General features: G+C 47.9%; 5 protein-coding genes across 5 annotated transcripts; 3 read left to right on the top strand and 2 right to left on the bottom strand.

Annotated features, from left to right (window-relative positions):
* Nucleotides 1-1,204: 1,204 nt before the first annotated feature.
* NFIA_071720 (uncharacterized protein) lies at nucleotides 1,205-2,269 on the top strand (the record flags this gene model as incomplete). The annotated part of the gene is made up of 1 exon (XM_001263897.1): nucleotides 1,205-2,269. One exon carries the CDS (start codon nucleotides 1,205-1,207, stop codon nucleotides 2,267-2,269), a length of 1,065 nt encoding a protein of 354 aa, XP_001263898.1.
* A 522-nt stretch (nucleotides 2,270-2,791) lies between these two features.
* On the bottom strand, nucleotides 2,792-5,007 carry NFIA_071710 (cystathionine gamma-synthase; the record flags this gene model as incomplete). Its single annotated transcript, XM_001263896.1, has 5 exons — nucleotides 2,792-2,911; nucleotides 3,008-3,050; nucleotides 3,118-3,301; nucleotides 3,358-4,771; nucleotides 4,963-5,007. The coding sequence occupies 5 exons, from the start codon at nucleotides 5,005-5,007 to the stop codon at nucleotides 2,792-2,794; spliced, it is 1,806 nt and encodes a 601-aa protein (XP_001263897.1).
* Nucleotides 5,008-5,519: 512 nt separating this feature from the next.
* NFIA_071700 (rRNA-processing protein UTP22) lies at nucleotides 5,520-8,861 on the top strand (the record flags this gene model as incomplete). Its single annotated transcript, XM_001263895.1, has 1 exon — nucleotides 5,520-8,861. One exon carries the CDS (start codon nucleotides 5,520-5,522, stop codon nucleotides 8,859-8,861), a length of 3,342 nt encoding a protein of 1,113 aa, XP_001263896.1.
* A 183-nt stretch (nucleotides 8,862-9,044) lies between these two features.
* NFIA_071690 (putative nuclear envelope pore membrane protein) lies at nucleotides 9,045-12,991 on the bottom strand (the record flags this gene model as incomplete). Its single annotated transcript, XM_001263894.1, has 4 exons — nucleotides 9,045-9,246; nucleotides 9,327-12,305; nucleotides 12,358-12,506; nucleotides 12,557-12,991. 4 exons carry the CDS (start codon nucleotides 12,989-12,991, stop codon nucleotides 9,045-9,047), a joined length of 3,765 nt encoding a protein of 1,254 aa, XP_001263895.1.
* A 1,363-nt stretch (nucleotides 12,992-14,354) lies between these two features.
* Nucleotides 14,355-15,985, top strand: NFIA_071680 (ubiquitin C-terminal hydrolase 37; the record flags this gene model as incomplete). Its single annotated transcript, XM_001263893.1, has 6 exons — nucleotides 14,355-14,519; nucleotides 14,594-14,688; nucleotides 14,766-14,869; nucleotides 14,924-15,101; nucleotides 15,200-15,384; nucleotides 15,441-15,985. 6 exons carry the CDS (start codon nucleotides 14,355-14,357, stop codon nucleotides 15,983-15,985), a joined length of 1,272 nt encoding a protein of 423 aa, XP_001263894.1.
* Between the last annotated feature and the right edge of the window lie 1,033 nt (nucleotides 15,986-17,018).

Genomic DNA, 17,018 nt, shown 5'->3' with positions numbered 1-17,018 from the left:
CATAGGCAGTCTATGCAGGTCTGCCCCGGTGTCTTTAGGATTCCCGTATGAGGATTTTTCTTCCTATTTGTGAGATGTATCTACGGAGCTACCTTAATCTCTGGTTGTAATGTACCTACCTTTGCTGGTAGTTACCTTGTGTTATACCCGTAAGGTGTACTCTGCCACGTAAAGTACTCCATATGAAATCTAAAAACAGTGTAAAATCAGCAGGAATTCTATGGGTTGTTAAGGTAATATATTCAAATAAGTGCTAGCTACGGAGTATAGAAAGGTGCTTGATAAAATCCTCAGTTCATCCTCAGTTCCAGCACTCGTCAGAAACAAATCCTAAACTTGATAGGTGTGTACGCTGGCACTAAGTGCATACTGTCTCTATTCATTGTGTTACCTATGTCCAAGGTACCTAAGGTACCTAGGTAAGGTAGGTAAGGTAAGATGTTATGAATACGGAGTACTCCGTACCTTACCTCTTTTTCTAAGTAGCTGACATTTCCACTGAAAGCTCTGGATGCATCCATCCCTTTATCAATATCATCAGAAGCCCAATGTCGCACATTCATTCTCTCCGCCTTAACCACGACTTATTACCAACTGATATATGCTACCGTACAATGGCCTACCTCGAGCATTTCTTCTGATCTATCTGTATTTGGCTGCTTTAAAATGATTTTATCGCAATATTACCTTTTTAACGAATGTTTATGTTCCGTGTCCCTTCAGCCAGCCTACTTTCTAACCTGTCAGATAAGAGGATCGACGTCATACCCCCGACCATTTTCAATCAGAACCTCAGATCACCGACCTGCCTGACTTCACTCTAGGTATTGCGAACCTTGTCTTATTTCACCTCCTCAAAGTATTTTGTCGTCCCTAACGCCTACTAAGTTTGGTTACGTTTCTGCACACGTCAGCTATTGCGCAGACTCTACTACTCGCATGGGAGCCAGTAGCTCCGAAACTCCTTCGTTCATTGCGAAATGTGCACAAATACTTCACTTTATACTACACCACTTGGAGCCAAAGCCATAAAAGAATCAGGGGCCTTAGAGTATCTCTAAAGGACCAGGAGCTTCCCGGGGAGTCCTATACTTGCACAGAAAGCGCTCCACAAGGTGTTCAAACCTCTAGCAGTGGAGTAGTGATGTGCGAAGCTGTTACGGCTATCTCATTTCAGCAAAGAATACAGGTCTGCCCACCTGCCATGGATACGCAGGATTGTCCAGACTCGATAATCCATCGCCGAGGGAGCAGTCACTTGAATGAAGAGCCAATAAGAACCTTTCTACGAGACCAACGGGGAGATATCCAGGACACATCTGTCGACAAATTCCAATCAAATGTCACTGACCAAAGCCGGATCGAATTGGAACGCCAGCGCTACTTAAGAGAAGACCACAAGATTGGAAACGGTGACCAGATAACCTCGGCCGCTCTTCCCGGTACACATCTGTCCGCTGCTAATGAGCGCCCCAAGTCGCCGGACAAGTACCCTAGCCTATCATATAGACCGAGACATCTCTCCAGATCGGCTTCACCAGACTGCATAGATCAGTCAGATTCAAGGATTCCATCCTTGTCGCCGTCCTCGATCTTTGAGCGCGACGTGCAAAAAGATCTTTTGCCGGTGCATACATCGCCCTCGATCCCTTCACATATAAGTATGGAAAACCATATTCCTCCCGTTCTGGAGGCATCCTCTGTCGCAATCACCGACGATCGCCTCAGCCCAGATACAGTTGAGATCGTCACACATAACGTCCACCAATCTGCTACAGCGGGAGTTTGTGGTGCTTTCGCTGTAGAGCCCTCGCTTGCATCTTCGTGTTTTGAGCACGTTAGAGATGGTTCTGAGGATTTGGAAGAGCCTCATTCGCCATGTAAGGCTCTGGAAAGTACTAATTTTCGAAGGTTGAGCTTCGTGTCATTCGCTGATGTCGTCAATGCTGAACACGCGGAAGCTACCGATTTTCTGTCTAGTCGTGAATCCTCTCACCAGTCACCCTCAATCCGAAACAGTTCTCCATCGCCATTACGTTCCCCACGGCTTCTTCATGAATTGGACACAGATCCGGTCACTAGCACCCCTCATTCGATCAAGGCATCGGGTCTTTCTTCAAGTAGGGAAAGTTTTGCCGCAGGTAGTCCACGATTGGCCGCCCAAAGGCCAATCTCCCCTAACCTCGGTGGCGAGTTTAGCATAGAGACGATGCGACAGGCGTTGAGACGTACAGCTAGCCAGGACCTAATCATTGCCAAAGACAACTGATTCCTCATGTCAGAACCATGGTGAGGATGCTAACGATCAAACAATATGTTGAAAATATCAGTGGGACTTTTTGTACCTTGTGCCTTGATTGTTATTGGAACGGCAAATACTCAGGGGATCTGATTTATTAATTCACGTATATAGTTCTAAGGAAAGCATATCGATCTCTGTGATAGCGAGTAGCTTCTCGTTCCGTCCTGCATTCTATGCCGAATTAAATGATGTTGAATGGATACTAGGATAAACCGCATTTCCGTTAGAAATTACGGGGGCCCAACAAGTTTCAACATCGAGGGATGCCGTTGCACACAAGTCGATCAATCATTATGCAATGTCAAACCACTTTCAGGCCTTTGACTAACCGCCGCATACCGCCACTTATTTTGATTAAATTCTTTTTTGCTGGCGGATTGGCAGCAATAACAGTGGAGAACGAGCCCCGTTTCGTAGGCATTGCCGAGCGAGACGGTAGCCCCTGTACCAAGGTACCCGAGCCTCAAAATCGAAGAAATCAATCCTGATTTAATCCTTCGCTTTAGCTGCTGCCGCGAGGGCTCGCTGGACTTGGTCGCGAAGATCCGATACATCCTCCAAACCCACGCTTATTCTCACCAAGTTCGACTCAACACCAAACGAAGCAGCCTGCAATGGGCAGTGAGCGGGGGGCTCTAATCCAGGGTAAGGGAGCGAGACATCGAGCCACAGAAGGAGAATTGGGGCGAACAACGCAATACTTACCCAGTCGAGCTCATTGTAATGTGCGAGTAGCGTATATGGCGAACTGGTTCAGATGCGTAAGCCAAAGCTTGCCTGAAGAACGAGCAGTGGGGGCGTATATGAACACTCACCTGAGGGTGAAATTTGTTCCAAGGCTAGGGCCTTTGAGAACTTCGAGATGATCAAAAAATGCGATGGCTTCAGCGTCAGAGTGGAAGGTGATGGAGAACAGACCACCATACCCACCATTGGGGGTACGGAAGTCCTCGTAGAAAACCCTCGAAGTGCTGTACTTAGGGTAGTAAACATCTTTCACTAACAAAGAGTCAAAATTGAATAAAGAATTTGCCTCAGGATGTTGGATTGCTCACCGACTGGGGACTCCTTTAGCCAGGCCGTTATGTCTTCGGTGGTATTGTTTATTTTTTCAATTCGAGACACAAAGTCACGGCTATTCCTCTCCAAAAAAACAGCGTCTTCTGCCCAGAGATTATCCTCGTACTCACGGCTGAAAGTGGCTCGCAGTTCCTGATAATAGCGCCCATGTGGATTGATAACAGCACTTCCTCCCATAACATTGCTATCTCCACTGAAGACCTTTGTCAGACTGCTGACGACAATGTCTGCATAAGGAAGCACATTGATGTTCAAGAAGTTGCCCACTGTCTCATCCACTACCACTGCAAAATCATATTTCTGTGCAAGCGCGTATATTCTCTTCAAATCAGGAGATTTGAGTAATGGGTTTCCCGGGAATTCGGTGAAAAGCGCAAGAAATCTCTCGCCACCTTCTAGTCGGGATTCCAGATCGTCTAGGTCTTCTGCGGAACCATGTCCGTAGAACACGCAACCAGGACCCCACTTCTCAAGCGTCTTGAGGGTATCTATGTAGGGGAATCCAAAGCATATGCTTTTCAGAGGACCTCTAGCGGCCAGAAGGATCTGGTGCGTATTGAAGATTGAACACATACCACTTGGGAAGAGAAAAACATCGGAATCTGTCAACCCTGCTACTCTACCCTCTCCTGATGCTTCATCGAGAGCCTCACTTAAATCGACATTAGCAGTGAGAACGCCCGCGATTCGTCTGCGCACAGCTTGCTTCGCTTGATCAGCCAGTAAAACGCTCAAGTTCCGGCCGAAGCGCTCCTCGATAAATTGGGCGTATTCACGGCTGTCCTGAGTTTCAGTATTCTCCGTCGACAAGTCAGGGGCCGAGGCAGGGACTGAACCACCACGAACTATATCATTCGCAGATCCTCTTCCCTGATATCGCCGTGGACCCTTCGAAAATTTCTGAGACGATTGCTCAACTTGTGCAGGTTCCTTATCCTCCACAAGGAATCCATCTCGCAGCGCGCTTAGACAAAATTCGCCCCGGCGACTTGATATTCCATTTCCACTGTGTTGCCATACTTGCTTGGCGATAGAAGCATATTCTGTTGGGTAGATCACACACGATAGGGGTGACCTTATCGTCTGTGGCCGAGACTCTGTGTGAGGGGCAGGAACGAAGTTGACAATACGGATTCTTGGCGATTCTCGGGAGGGAATCCTCGAAAGAATGAATGACCGGCATACGCTTGCAGTCTTGAGTGACGGGAACAACGAGGCCGCTTCTGTTTCGGTATTTCCATGAAGTTTTACAACTTCCCTCGCAAGCTCTTGAATGACGGGATGAATGAAGAAGCGAGGATAGCCGCATTTCATCTTTCTCACAATCCACGGTTCTCCTTCTTCGTAGGCTACATTGGCACTCCACGTAGGAAGTGATACACTGACTGCCTGACTTTGGGTCAGCTTCGCCGAGAACGAATGCGCCTGTCGATTCGAAGGTCCGTAATCGCCAGGGAAAGACAATGATATTCAAACGTATGTTGTTATCGGAATCATCAACTCCGTACATCATCCCATGATTGAACCATGACAGAGCTGTTTGGCGGGGCTTAGAGAAGCAGCTTGGGGTGTGCACATACATGGTCAGTGTTTGGGGGAACGGGACCTCCGACATCTTGGAGCATGATAGCACGGATAGGATCGGTCAGAAGGCGTGAGCGATATTGAGGCGGATTTGACTCAGATTGAGCGGAAGAAGATAAATGAACAGAGAATTCAAAGCTCGAAATGGGCGAGGATAGAGATAATTGAGTCAAAAAACTAGTGGTAACTTGGACTGAGTACTATTAGTTACCTTACTATGTGCCGAGACCGATCTCGGCGGCATCACGTCGGGGCTCAAGTGCGGAGCGCTAACGGGTAGAATCCGCTGATTTGGTTAGTCACAAGCTGTTTTATCACGTGCAATATTGAAGATATGGTGCTTATCTAAACAAAGGAAATGGCTTCAGAAAATTTATCTTAGAAATTTGCTGCAGTGGAAAGTAGTGTTAGCACTTCTGAACTCATAATAATTTCTTTCACCCCCTGCTGCATTGGGCTGATATGATTTTCTAAGTGTATTTTCGATTTAAAAGTCTTTTTTTTCTTTCTCATTCTTCTTATAAATTGTGGCAATCGTCTTGCTTTGCATAACATGTCAGCCCACACTGCGAAGAGAAGGAAACTAAGCCCGCCTCCAGAAAATGGATCTACTCAGAAGTTCAGCTCAAACGGCCGGGATGCTGAACTGTCGAAGAGTATCCGTTCAAACAGCAAGGTGCAGGACGACCGCTCCGGAGAATTTGCACTAGCCAGTGGACTCTACAAGTCTAGCTTCTTCAAACTGCAACTGGATGAACTGCTGTCGTCGTCGAAGCCCAACTACGACAAACAGGTCTCAAGAGTTCAGGACACTTTACACAGAGTAAAGGAGGCCATCGAACGACTCCACGAGAGACCTCCGATGCTAGCTTGTGAGGCGGAGAGGGAATTGCGCACCACACATGGCATTGTCGTCCCGTTCCCAGACCCTCGACCCTCGAGGGAGACAAAATACTCCGTATCTTATGTTCCGCCAACGAACATCAATGTGGTGGGGAGTTTCGCCTCGAAAACCGGTATCAAGCAGACAGAAAAGTGCACAATCGATCTAGCAGTGACAATGCCACGTTCTCTTTTTCAGGAGAAAGATTATGTCAATTACCGCTTCTTCCACAAACGAGCGTACTACATTGCATGCCTTGCTGCCGGCCTTCGGGAAGCGCAAGACCTAGGCCTGGATGTCAAATTCGCTACACAGGAAGGCGATAGTCTTCGTCCAGTCCTCATCTTGGAACCGAGCAGTGCTACCAGCCATTTAGCACTCGCAAGGTCCCAAATCCGCGTCATCACGGCCATCGAAGATGATCTGTTTCCCATCTCTCGAACGCTGCCAACGAAGAATAACGTGCGTCACGTCTCAAGCGAAAACACTGGGAACAGTGAGCCTACACCCTTTTATAATTCGGCTCTTCGCTCAGAGGCCACCGTCGGGTCTTATCACAAACACGTACATTCGACCATTCGGCAATGCGACTCTTACCGAGACGCTTGTCTGCTTGGCCGAATCTGGCTCCAGCAACGAGGTTTTGCCTCATCGTTTCACTTGGGCGGCTTCGGGGGCTTTGAGTGGGCGTTACTCATGTCTCTCTTGTTGGAGGGTGGCGGTGCTAATGGGAAACCGATCCTTCTCAAGTCGTATAGTTGCTATCAGCTGTTTAAAGCGACTATACAATTTCTCGCAGGCCGTGACCTTACCAAGCCATTACTATTTTCCACTGTCGATGGAGTTCCATTTCCAGGGGATGGGCCTGTTGTATACGACGGGAAACGTGGAATCAATATACTCTACAAGATGACGCCTTGGTCCTATGCTTTCCTTCGTCACGAAGCGGGCATAACTCTCAAAATGTTGAACGAGTCCCGCGATGACAACTTTGAAAAAGTCTTCATTGTGAAGGTCAATGAACCCATGTTGAGATTCGATCGGATCATTGCACTCCCCTCTTTTGACAACGGAAACATTCTTCAAGCTGTTCGCAATCAGCAGGCTATCTACGGTGTCCTTTTGAGAGCTCTTGGAGATCGAGTAAAACTTATTCATATCTCCAGCCGGTCCATCGAACCGTGGTCTGTCCTAGCGAGACCATCCTCGAAGAAGCTAAAGGAAAGAATATCAGTTGGACTGCTTATGAACCCAGAGAATGTTTCGCGCGTTGTCGACCATGGTCCTTCCGCGGAGCAAAAGGAAGAAGCAGCATCTTTCCGGTCGTTTTGGGGAGAGAAAGCTGAACTTCGGCGCTTCAAAGATGGCAGTATTCTGGAGAGTCTTGTGTGGTCCGATCATCCATCCTCGAAATCGATAGTCTTTCAGATATTGTCTTATATTCTGCGGCGCCATTTCAATTTTGTTGACGGAGACATTCATTATATTGGTGATGAATTCGAGGAGAAACTTAACAGCTACGGAAGTGGTATAGTCTCATATACTAGCCCGTCCTTCCAGCTGATCGCGGATGCCTTCAGCTTATTGGAAAAGTCTATTCAAGACATGGAAGGCGTTCCATTGACAGTGAGACACCTAGCACCTGCTAGCCCGCTTTTGCGATATACTGCCCTCCGGGTTCAACATGCTTCTAGCCTACCGGGCGAACGTGTCAATGTGGTGCTCCAGTTCGAGAGCTCGGCGCGTTGGCCGAACGATCTTGCGGCAATTCAAATGACGAAAGTGGCCTTTCTGGTCAAAATAGGCGATTGCTTAGAATCCTCCGGTGTCGCTACTTCTTGTAGGGTGGGTTTAGAAAACGAGACCAGCCGAATTCTCAACAACGCATATCTTGACATTTTTCATGCATCCGGTGTCATATTCCGCTTGCGCATTCATCATGACCGAGAGCAAACCCTGTTAGAACGATTGCTGAAGCAGAAAGGAGAGAACGCTCAAGCAAAGCAGGAAGTGGCGTACGCTCTGGCGATGTACAAGCGGACGTTTCTCCAATCACCTCGTCTCACTCAAGCAATCCGTACCCTGTGTACACGTCATCCATTACTGTCGCCTACCGTCCGCTTACTCAAGCACTGGTTCAATTGTCATCTCTTCAAAGGTCATGTATGCGACGAATTGGTGGAGTTGTTCGCAGTTCGGGTGTTCACGCAGTCGTATCCATGGGATACGCCGTCCAGTGTCATGGCTGGCTTCCTGAGAACCCTCCATCTGCTCTCACGGTGGGATTGGCAGCAAGAGCCGTTAATGATTGACCTGGGCGGGCAGTTAGATCAAAATGCAGTTGAAGTGATCCGCACGCGCTTTGCCGCTTGGCGAAAGATCGATCCGGCGATGAATAATGTCGCTCTGTTTGTGGCTTCGGATATTGATACTGACGGAATCTCCTGGACACAGTATGAGATGCCTTCGAAGGTTGTGGCAGCTCGCATGTCCTCTTTGGCAAAGGCGGCTGTGAGATTGATGCGAGAAAAAGGATATGCTCTCGACGTTTCCGACCTCTTTCATACATCTTTAGCACCTTACGATTTTGTTTTGAGTTTACGGTCGAAAGCGCTCACGGAAGTCCTAGCACCACCATCAACATCATCATCATCCAGATTCAAGAATCTGCAACAACAGGTCATTCCAGAGCGAGCCGATAAGCTCACAGTGGTCAGCACATTCGTTCGCGAATTACAGGCGTGCTTTAGTCCAAACATTCTGTTCTTTCATGGCGATGAGCAGTGCGACGTGATTGCAGGCCTCTGGAACCCACATACGGTCAAGCCCAAAAATTGGAGCCTGAAGATGACATACTCCACAAAACCTGTTGCCCTGGTGAAACCGGAGGTGAAGGGCAGTGAAGATGTTTCCATCAACCAAACGGCTATCTTGAACGAGATTGCGAGGTTGGGGGCACATTTGATTGAAGGGATAGATGTGTACAAAGAAGACACGGAAAATAGTGCTTAGGAGACCTGTTTTCCGATATGTACTATAGTAGTACCCAATTCAGCGCCGTTGCAATGCGATGCTTGGAAAACAAAGAAAGGAAAGAAGAGAAAGGGAAAAACATAGAATAATACACAGACAAAACGGGATACAGGAACGGCTCCAGCTAGCCTACATAAGTGAAAATCATTCCCTTTCCCCAAATCATGATCTGGCCAATAGCTTGTGCGGCTTTTCTACTTGCGCCTGCGAGGAGAAAGAACAAAACTTGTCCTTGATTGCGACGACCTCGTAGGTTCCTTCATCAGAGGTCTTGATCGTTTTCTTATTCTCGTAGGAGATATCGTGTTTAATGTCCAGGACTTCTGGCTTCTTTCCTTTTCGAGGGATAGAACTTCGAATGTAACTATGAAATGACGATGAGCATCAAAATCTTCTCTGCTTCAGGGTAGACGGGCAACAGTGAAAGGGTAGAAGAAGACTTACGTGAATTCGAAGGGTGGTGTGCCCCAGAACTCGAACTGGAGTTCGGCTTCTCCGCCCTCATGGATATCAACAACAGAGGTTTGACCTCTGCTAATTCTAACGCTCGGCATCTCATGAATAGTTTTCGTTATGTTCTTGTGTGCCTTGCATTTTCCACTGGCACCGTCGCTTACTGCGGTAATGGTGAATATACCCGGTCTTTCCGCGATGCGTCGGAAATTAGTTGTACGGGAGGTGGCCTTCCTTGAAATCCCATCAAACGTGTAAAACACGTCGAACGGGGCATGGCCAGACAGGGAGAAAGACAGGCGCTCCCCAACGCAGTAGTCAATTTTGGATTCGAGCGGAATGATTGTCGGCACATCGGATACGGCGACTCTGACTGTTGAGGCATCGTTCTCGAACGTTCGCTGACATCCTCGCGCATCTCGAACCTTGTGAATGCTCACGACGTGCTGGCCCAGATTCAAATAACGACGCGGAATAGGTAGATTGTATCGATTGGAGCCGATGTTGGGAATTGACACGACCTCGGGTTTGGCGTTCGAATGGTGTTTGATATTGATTTCCAGGAAGAACGGCGCAACGCCCTCCAAAGTAACAGGAATGGATTCTTCACCACTGACATCCTCTTTACAAAACCCGTAAATGTGGCCAGGAGAATCAAACCGCGCAGATGGCAATGGGTTCACTCTTTGCGTCACAATCACAGGCTCACTTCTTGGGTCATAGTCGTAAAGGCTGTCGCCGACTTCCTTGAATTTGTACGTGTATAACCCGGCCTCAGACGTGTCCATTTCCATGGATGTTACATGGAGGGCCGTCTTAAGGCTTCTTGTTCGAATAGAGGACGTGCCACGGGTCATTTTGCGTTGTTGTTCGCACTGAATGGTATATGGCGGATTGCCTGTCAGGCTAAGTTCCACACTATCGTCTTCACCTTGACAAACGTCGCGCTTCTCGATGGGGCTTCCCATTACCAAAGGGGAGCCGTCTACAGCAGCAATATGGGGCCGAGGTATCCAAGAAACTTCAAAATCCCTAGCTGCTTGGTCAACAGACCCAGGGCAAGAGCTGTCTGTCACGCCAATGAGATTATAGTGCCCTTCCTGCGTCACTGACAAGACACTGTTTTCCTGCCAGAACGTCTTCTCAATAGCAGGGGAGTCAACGTCTAGATTCCTGTAGTTGACCGTCCATGGTCGTTCACCGCTCAGTCTCAGCGGAATATCAACCTTTGCACCTTGCAGGGCTGACACAGTTCGCTTCTTATCGATTTGCCCAAACGATACGTGAGGCGGCTTCGAACGAGCATCAATCCTGATGCTGTCTTTCAAAGTGCGTTTGCAGTTCGAACGATCTTTAACGCTCGTCAGTACCAGATTATATTCACCACCACTAACGAGTCTTTCAGTCACAATACTGGCAATCTCGGCATGGGATTCTAAGACGTGCTTGGATTTTTTGCCATTGTGGACCAGTTCGTAATGCAGAGTCCAGGGCGATTCCCCAAGGAAGGAAACGTCTATGGAAACGGGTTCACCAAAACAGGCTCTGCGCACCTCCCTGGAGCCAAGGAAATGAGCAGAGGCTGGTGGTTTCACGTCCTGTTCCAAGACGGGCACTTTATCTTTCAAAGAGCGAGGCGCATAGACTGTATCCGCAATATCTAAGAAGCGGTATCGATAAAATCCGGCTTCAGATGGAGTGAAATCGAGTTGAGTGCGCAGACCATCGACAGTCAGTGACTTGGTTTCAACACCTTTCGAGTGCTCAATGCTGTACCGCAGGCGGAAAGGCGGCGAGCCAGTGAGATCGAGATCAAGGAGTAGACCTACGGAGTTGTTGGCACACTTGTCGAATATCTTCTCGTATTTCAGGGCCAATTCAGGCTCCGGGGGGTTGTGAAGATAGCAAGACGAAGGCTCCAATATTTCTCCAGAACAAAATTGGCTCGAAATAGAGTTCAACATATACCAGCCTGATTCCTTTATCTGAGGCTTCTGGTCAAGGTCTTTGAGCGAAAGCTGGCGAACCTTGTCGGACGCATCCCTCTCATCTCGCTCGTTGCCCCTAAATGAGTAACCAAAGGAGAAGGGCCCGTCGTGGTCATATCCCTGCCCAACCGGGTGAAACTTTAGGGGAAGATTCACATGTTCTCCTTTCGCGACCTCTATGAAGTGCTGGTCGTCGCACCCAGACAATGATAAACGAGGTCTTTCATGCACAAAGAACTGGTGCCAATGCGACAGCAACTTTGGCGAGGATCGATCAACTTCGTCCAGAAGCGTCGAATAATTTGCGATGTTCCCACAACCGTCATGGACTTCTTCAATGTTGTAGAACCATTCCCCTCCCACGTTCAGAGATTCGTTCAGTGGTACTTCGATAGTTTGACTCTGGGCCCATGTGATCTCCGGCTGTTTTGCATCGAACAAAATGCCTGAGCTTCTCTGCCCAAGCAATGGTGACCGTAGGTGATCAGGCTGAATGTTCTGGAAGGAAAATCCGCGATCAAGCCTATTCACTTGTCTACTATATTTGATCTTCAACGGCGGTGTACCCTCAACCTCCAACACCAGATTAGACAATTCTCCCTTACATTTGTGAGTATGAGAGTTCTTGATTAGTGCGCGCGGACAAGAAACGACAAGCGCGTCAGATGAGCGCATGCGGACCTCAAGGTTCGACTCGTCCACGACTCTTTGTAAACGATAGATACCAGTGCGCCGGATGGGGTAGAGTATATCACGGTGTTCGGGTGCGTCTGAGCTCGAAAGTTTTTTCCCCGCCTGACGTTTCATCTGCTTCAGCTGTTTCGGTGAGATTGTAATCGTTTCATTTTCACCGGTGCTGAGATCTAGGCGTAATAGTTCTATGAGAACCGGGTCGGTTTGATTGACACGTATCGGTAGATTGACGGTGCTTCTTTGAGAATCTAGACAGAAGGGGATCTGATCCGGGTTCAGAACGGCGGAACTAAAGAACGTCAGTAGGCAAGTATCGGGCATCCTTGATAAGGAGAGCCTACCCCTCCGGAAGAATGTGAACGATCTGTTTTCCAAGAATGAGAGAGGCATTGTGAATAATATCTCCAGGTTTGACACTACGCTCGGAAATGGATAATTCCCGATCGTATGCCACTTTGACGATTCCGGAGATCCACGCACTCATTGGAATCTGCTTGGTGTAAGCAAGTCGACCATCGCACGGCAGGTTGGGATACGCACGGGAATTCGAAACATGAGAAACATGTTACCGACAACATGAATCAAGAAGATCGCTAGCGTTGTTGGAAACGCCCACTCGAGCCAGGGTATGCGCAAGGCCTGCAGGCCAAAGAGGAATACCCCGTCAATGGAAGTCCATTTTAGAAACAGCCAGGTTGAGTCCAGCTCGTCTGAAGCTGTCCAAGACTCATAGACCCGCCATGCATTGAGCGCAATGTAGAAAGCTACCACGTAGAGCCTCTGCGACGGGGCATCTATCACGCCGGTCGGAACGAGAGGCGCGTCCGCTTTGGTCTGCGGTACTTTCACTGGGGATCTCCGCAGCCCGACATCCCGCGGCTTAGGCCTAGTCGGTGTAATGTTATACTCTCTTGTTCTTTGAAGTGTTTGAGGGGTCTGAGGAAAGGCAGACCGAAGTCGAGGAGTGCCGTTCATGGCATGCTGCGGTCACCGAGAAGAACCCGCTCTTGATTGAGGTGAGTCGTACCTATACGAAGGGCCAGGCTATAGAAGACGTCAACAATCAAGAAAATAACCTAATAATTCGTAAAAATGAGAAAGCCATACGCGACTGTCGTAGCTCGCCAATTGAAACTTAGGTGATGGGTAGCACTGTGACTTGAGAGGATCGCGACAAATTAAGATCGATGAATATCCCTAAAATCAGCAGCAACAGCAGTAGCGGCAACCTCTAGAGAAGTGTATGTAGTAATAACTTTTGTTATTGTGGTTGTTGACTAGATGCTAGCAGAGAACGGGGAAAAGAAGAGCTTTGCGGTTAGCGGGTCGACAAGTGCGGATCTCACAGCTCTTAGCATACTTCCTCCTCCTCCAGCTAGATAGAGAGTAACTTTTTACCAAGTATGATCGTCTTTCTACCTATCCCTTCATTTTGACTCGACATAAGAGGATCTTTCATTTTTTTTCCCTCCTCATATTTTATATTCTTCTTAGTTCTATTTCCCTCTTGATCATCATAATCTTCTTATGTTTGTTGGATGAAGGGTTTGTAGGATCGGAAATCCGTACCTTAGAATGCTTCCATTACCAGGAAACTTACATACTTGTCATACATAACGTACTTCGAGGACTAATTTTTCAAATGAAATATTCAACGGGTGCGGAGTATCCGATCAGGTCCTTACATGTCATCATCGATTCACAAGTATCTCCTCGTATTTATTCTCAAGATATCACTACTACTACTACCATACACCAGATACTACTCCGTACCTATGGATGAACTCATACCTTATACTCCGTAGATAGGTACCTTAACGCGTGAAGTCGCGTCGAGGAAGAAGAACGAAAAGAAGCTTTGTCCAATCAGAAAGCAATGTTGAGCCAGCTCCCCAAATTCAATAAGGTATCGTGTATATCCGTCCATTATTACTTCATTCCTTTCATCTGTCCCTCTGTCCCTTCCATCATGGTATCTACTCCATATTCTTATTGCCTATCTGGGTCATTTCGATGAGTTCCCCGCAAATGAAAAAATCAGAAGACGTTGGTATTCTTTTTTCCCCTTAGAGGCTTGGTCTCTTTTGTTTCTCTTTGGTCTCCATCCTGTCCCCTACTGAAAAGTGGATATTGAAAGGAAGCCAGCGAGCAGACTTTATCTATTGATTTCTTCCTAGTAACATGCTCGCACAGGCTCCTGACTTCTGAATGAGTGTTGTGTCGTTCTGCAATCTTGCTGATCATTCGTGATCGGACCTTGTCCCTAGAGGACATCTTCCTGAAGAGAACTAAGGTAGCTTCTGCCAACCAGGCTCTACGAAGGAAATCATTGGCCAACATGAGCCAGCGCAACAAACGCAGAAGAGTGAATGCCAGTTCAAGCCCAGCATCTGTGCCGTCGAATCATACGATGGCAAACTCATTTACTGCAGCGCCATGCAATCCTGCCAATGTGTTGGAAAGGCAAAAATGGAACGGCTTCTGTGAGCTTGAGTCGGAGCCGGTAAGTATGATCGCAGATTCATGCTATCGGTATGCGCGCTACTTTGACCACGGGCCGGTGCTCATACTCCCTAGGCTATCTTCAATGTGATGTTGCGCGAGTTCGGAGTCAAAGGGGTCAAGGTTCAAGAAGTTGTCTCACTGGACGATGAATTGATGGCATTTCTAAAGTATGATTCTTCCGGTGCCATTGTCTCCGACGTTCTTTCAGCCTGTTTGATCCCGAAGAAGGCTTACATGCGAGTAGTAAACCAGTATATGGTCTAATCTTTCTGTTTCGTTGGCGAGAAGATGATCCTGATAAGCAGGAAGCGAGCTGTCCAGAAGGACTTTGGTTTGCAAACCAGGTCTGTCTCCTTATACATGTCTCATGCTCATTTCCCTTGACTTATCTTGCGAAGACAGCTAGTAATGCCTGCGCAAGCGTGGCACTCCTGAACATTGTAAACAATATCGAAGGAATTGAGCTTGGGGAAAATCTACGACATTTCAGAGAATTTACGATGCCGTTCACACCAGCGTTGAGGGGTGATGCCATCAACAACTTTGAATTCGTCAAAAGGATACACAACTCGTTTGCAAGGTGGGTTGTTTGTTACACTCCCACTCCTCCCCTGGTTCTTCTTCCTGATCCGTCGTATCACCGTGTTATCGTCACTTCAACTCACATCTGAAACGCAGAAGAATGGACATACTGAATTCAGATCTACAGCTGAAGGTGGAGGCGACATCCAAACGTTCTCGATCGGGCAAGAACAGGCATGATGAGTTTGAGACTGACGCTGGATTCCATTTTATCGCGTTTGTCCCGGCGCTGGGCAAAGTCTGGAAGTTTGACGGCTTGGAGCGTCAGCCCCAAGCTCTCGGTGAGTATACTTCGATCTGCACAAACGAGGGTAGACATGAGTTGATGATAATCCAGGGGAATATGCGCCCGACGATGACTGGCTGACCCTAGTACGGCCCAACATCCTCACCAGGATGGCGGAGTACGAAGAGGATCAAATTGAGTTCTCCATTCTCAGCGTGGCTAAGGATCCGCTTGTTGAGCTCGAAGATCAGCTGGCAGTCAATGTCAAATGCTTGGAAGCAGTCAACCGCTGGTTGGCTTCCCGCGAGGAGGCCGAGGAAACCTGTCCCGGGCCCGAAAGTCCCGTGTCTCTGCTCGAAAACACAATACTGGGCCCCGACAGCTCCTTTAACTTAACGAGGCATCGCATCGACACTGTGATCATCCCACCAGAGCGTGAAGTACAATATGCGAAAGCCTCAGCGGAGGAACTGAGGCAGCATCGATACTGGCTCAGCAACGAGCAGCGGGAGCTTCGAGCATCTATTTTGGAAGAACAGCAATCCCACCGGGCGGACGATAACTATGCAACCGGACGGCGGTTCGACTATGGTCCAGCAGTGAGAGCGTGGATTCGGTTTTTGGCGCGCAAAAGAGTCATAGAGAGCTTGACTTGATCAAGCTGTTGAGGTGAGGGAGGCTCCTGAGATTCGGAGAAATCAATTTCTGGCATCGCTCGTAGAATTCTTGAGCTTGAAGAAGAAATTTCAAGGACTGACCAGATAGACTATATGCTGAATAAGTGGCATTCGCTGGTAATAATATTAATAATGCCATGGCAATTGCCATGCATGCGATACACCTGCCGGGGGCATATGCTGCAAACGCTTACTTTCGCCCATGTAGATAGTACCTAGTATCTATTCTGATTCTTAAGGTTCAGGTAGCTTTGTACCTTAATTCAGCCAAAGGGCAATTGACGGGATTGGACCGCTTGTCACCAATCAACTTTGTTACTCTGCTCATATGGCTCCTTCATTCCTCCGTAGAAAGCCCAGGAAAGCTCTCCGACCCCTCGTGGTGAGCCGATTGGATGACAGCCCTGCATACTTACTTTCTTATCCCCAAGAGATGAGCCAAAGATGGGCTGGGCCGAATGGGTCCGGCTGACATGGGAGACGAGACGATCTAGATAGATACTTGCTTTCACCATCAGGGGGAAAAAGGAAAAAAGAGTAAGTCCCTGTCTTTCTTCATTCTCGTCCTTCCTTCTTTTCTCTCCTATGGTTGCGATCGGTTGAGTGTGGCCAAGGACCCAAAATAGAGCCAGAAATTATAGGTCAGAACTCGTCAAAGCCAAGTCTCCTCCTCCACCTTCGTCAAACGCCACGGTTAACTAGTCTAGTCATTATCTATTATATTAGGTTAGTTTATGTCGTCCGATAACGAATTGTCGGTGACGTATCTGCGAACTGGAACTCCTTAAGGTATCTTTTATTCTTCGACCATTGGAGCAGGCGAAAAGTCACCGCCTCGAGTTCTACGCGACGTCTATCTTAAATTTTCAAATCGTATTCATTGTTATTCCCCTACTGGCCGTTCTATTCAGCTGTCTTTTGACTTCCCCCCTGTCGACATTTCTACTACTATTTCGTCCGGGATAGGCATTCCGCTGTGTCTGGATTGACTAAACGCTGGACATAGCCGCTT

Source organism: Aspergillus fischeri, genomic scaffold, assembly GCF_000149645.3.
Source record: "Aspergillus fischeri NRRL 181 1099437636252 genomic scaffold, whole genome shotgun sequence".
NCBI classification, from domain to species: Eukaryota; Fungi; Ascomycota; class Eurotiomycetes; order Eurotiales; family Aspergillaceae; genus Aspergillus; species Aspergillus fischeri.
This window is presented reverse-complemented; position numbering and strand designations above follow the sequence as displayed.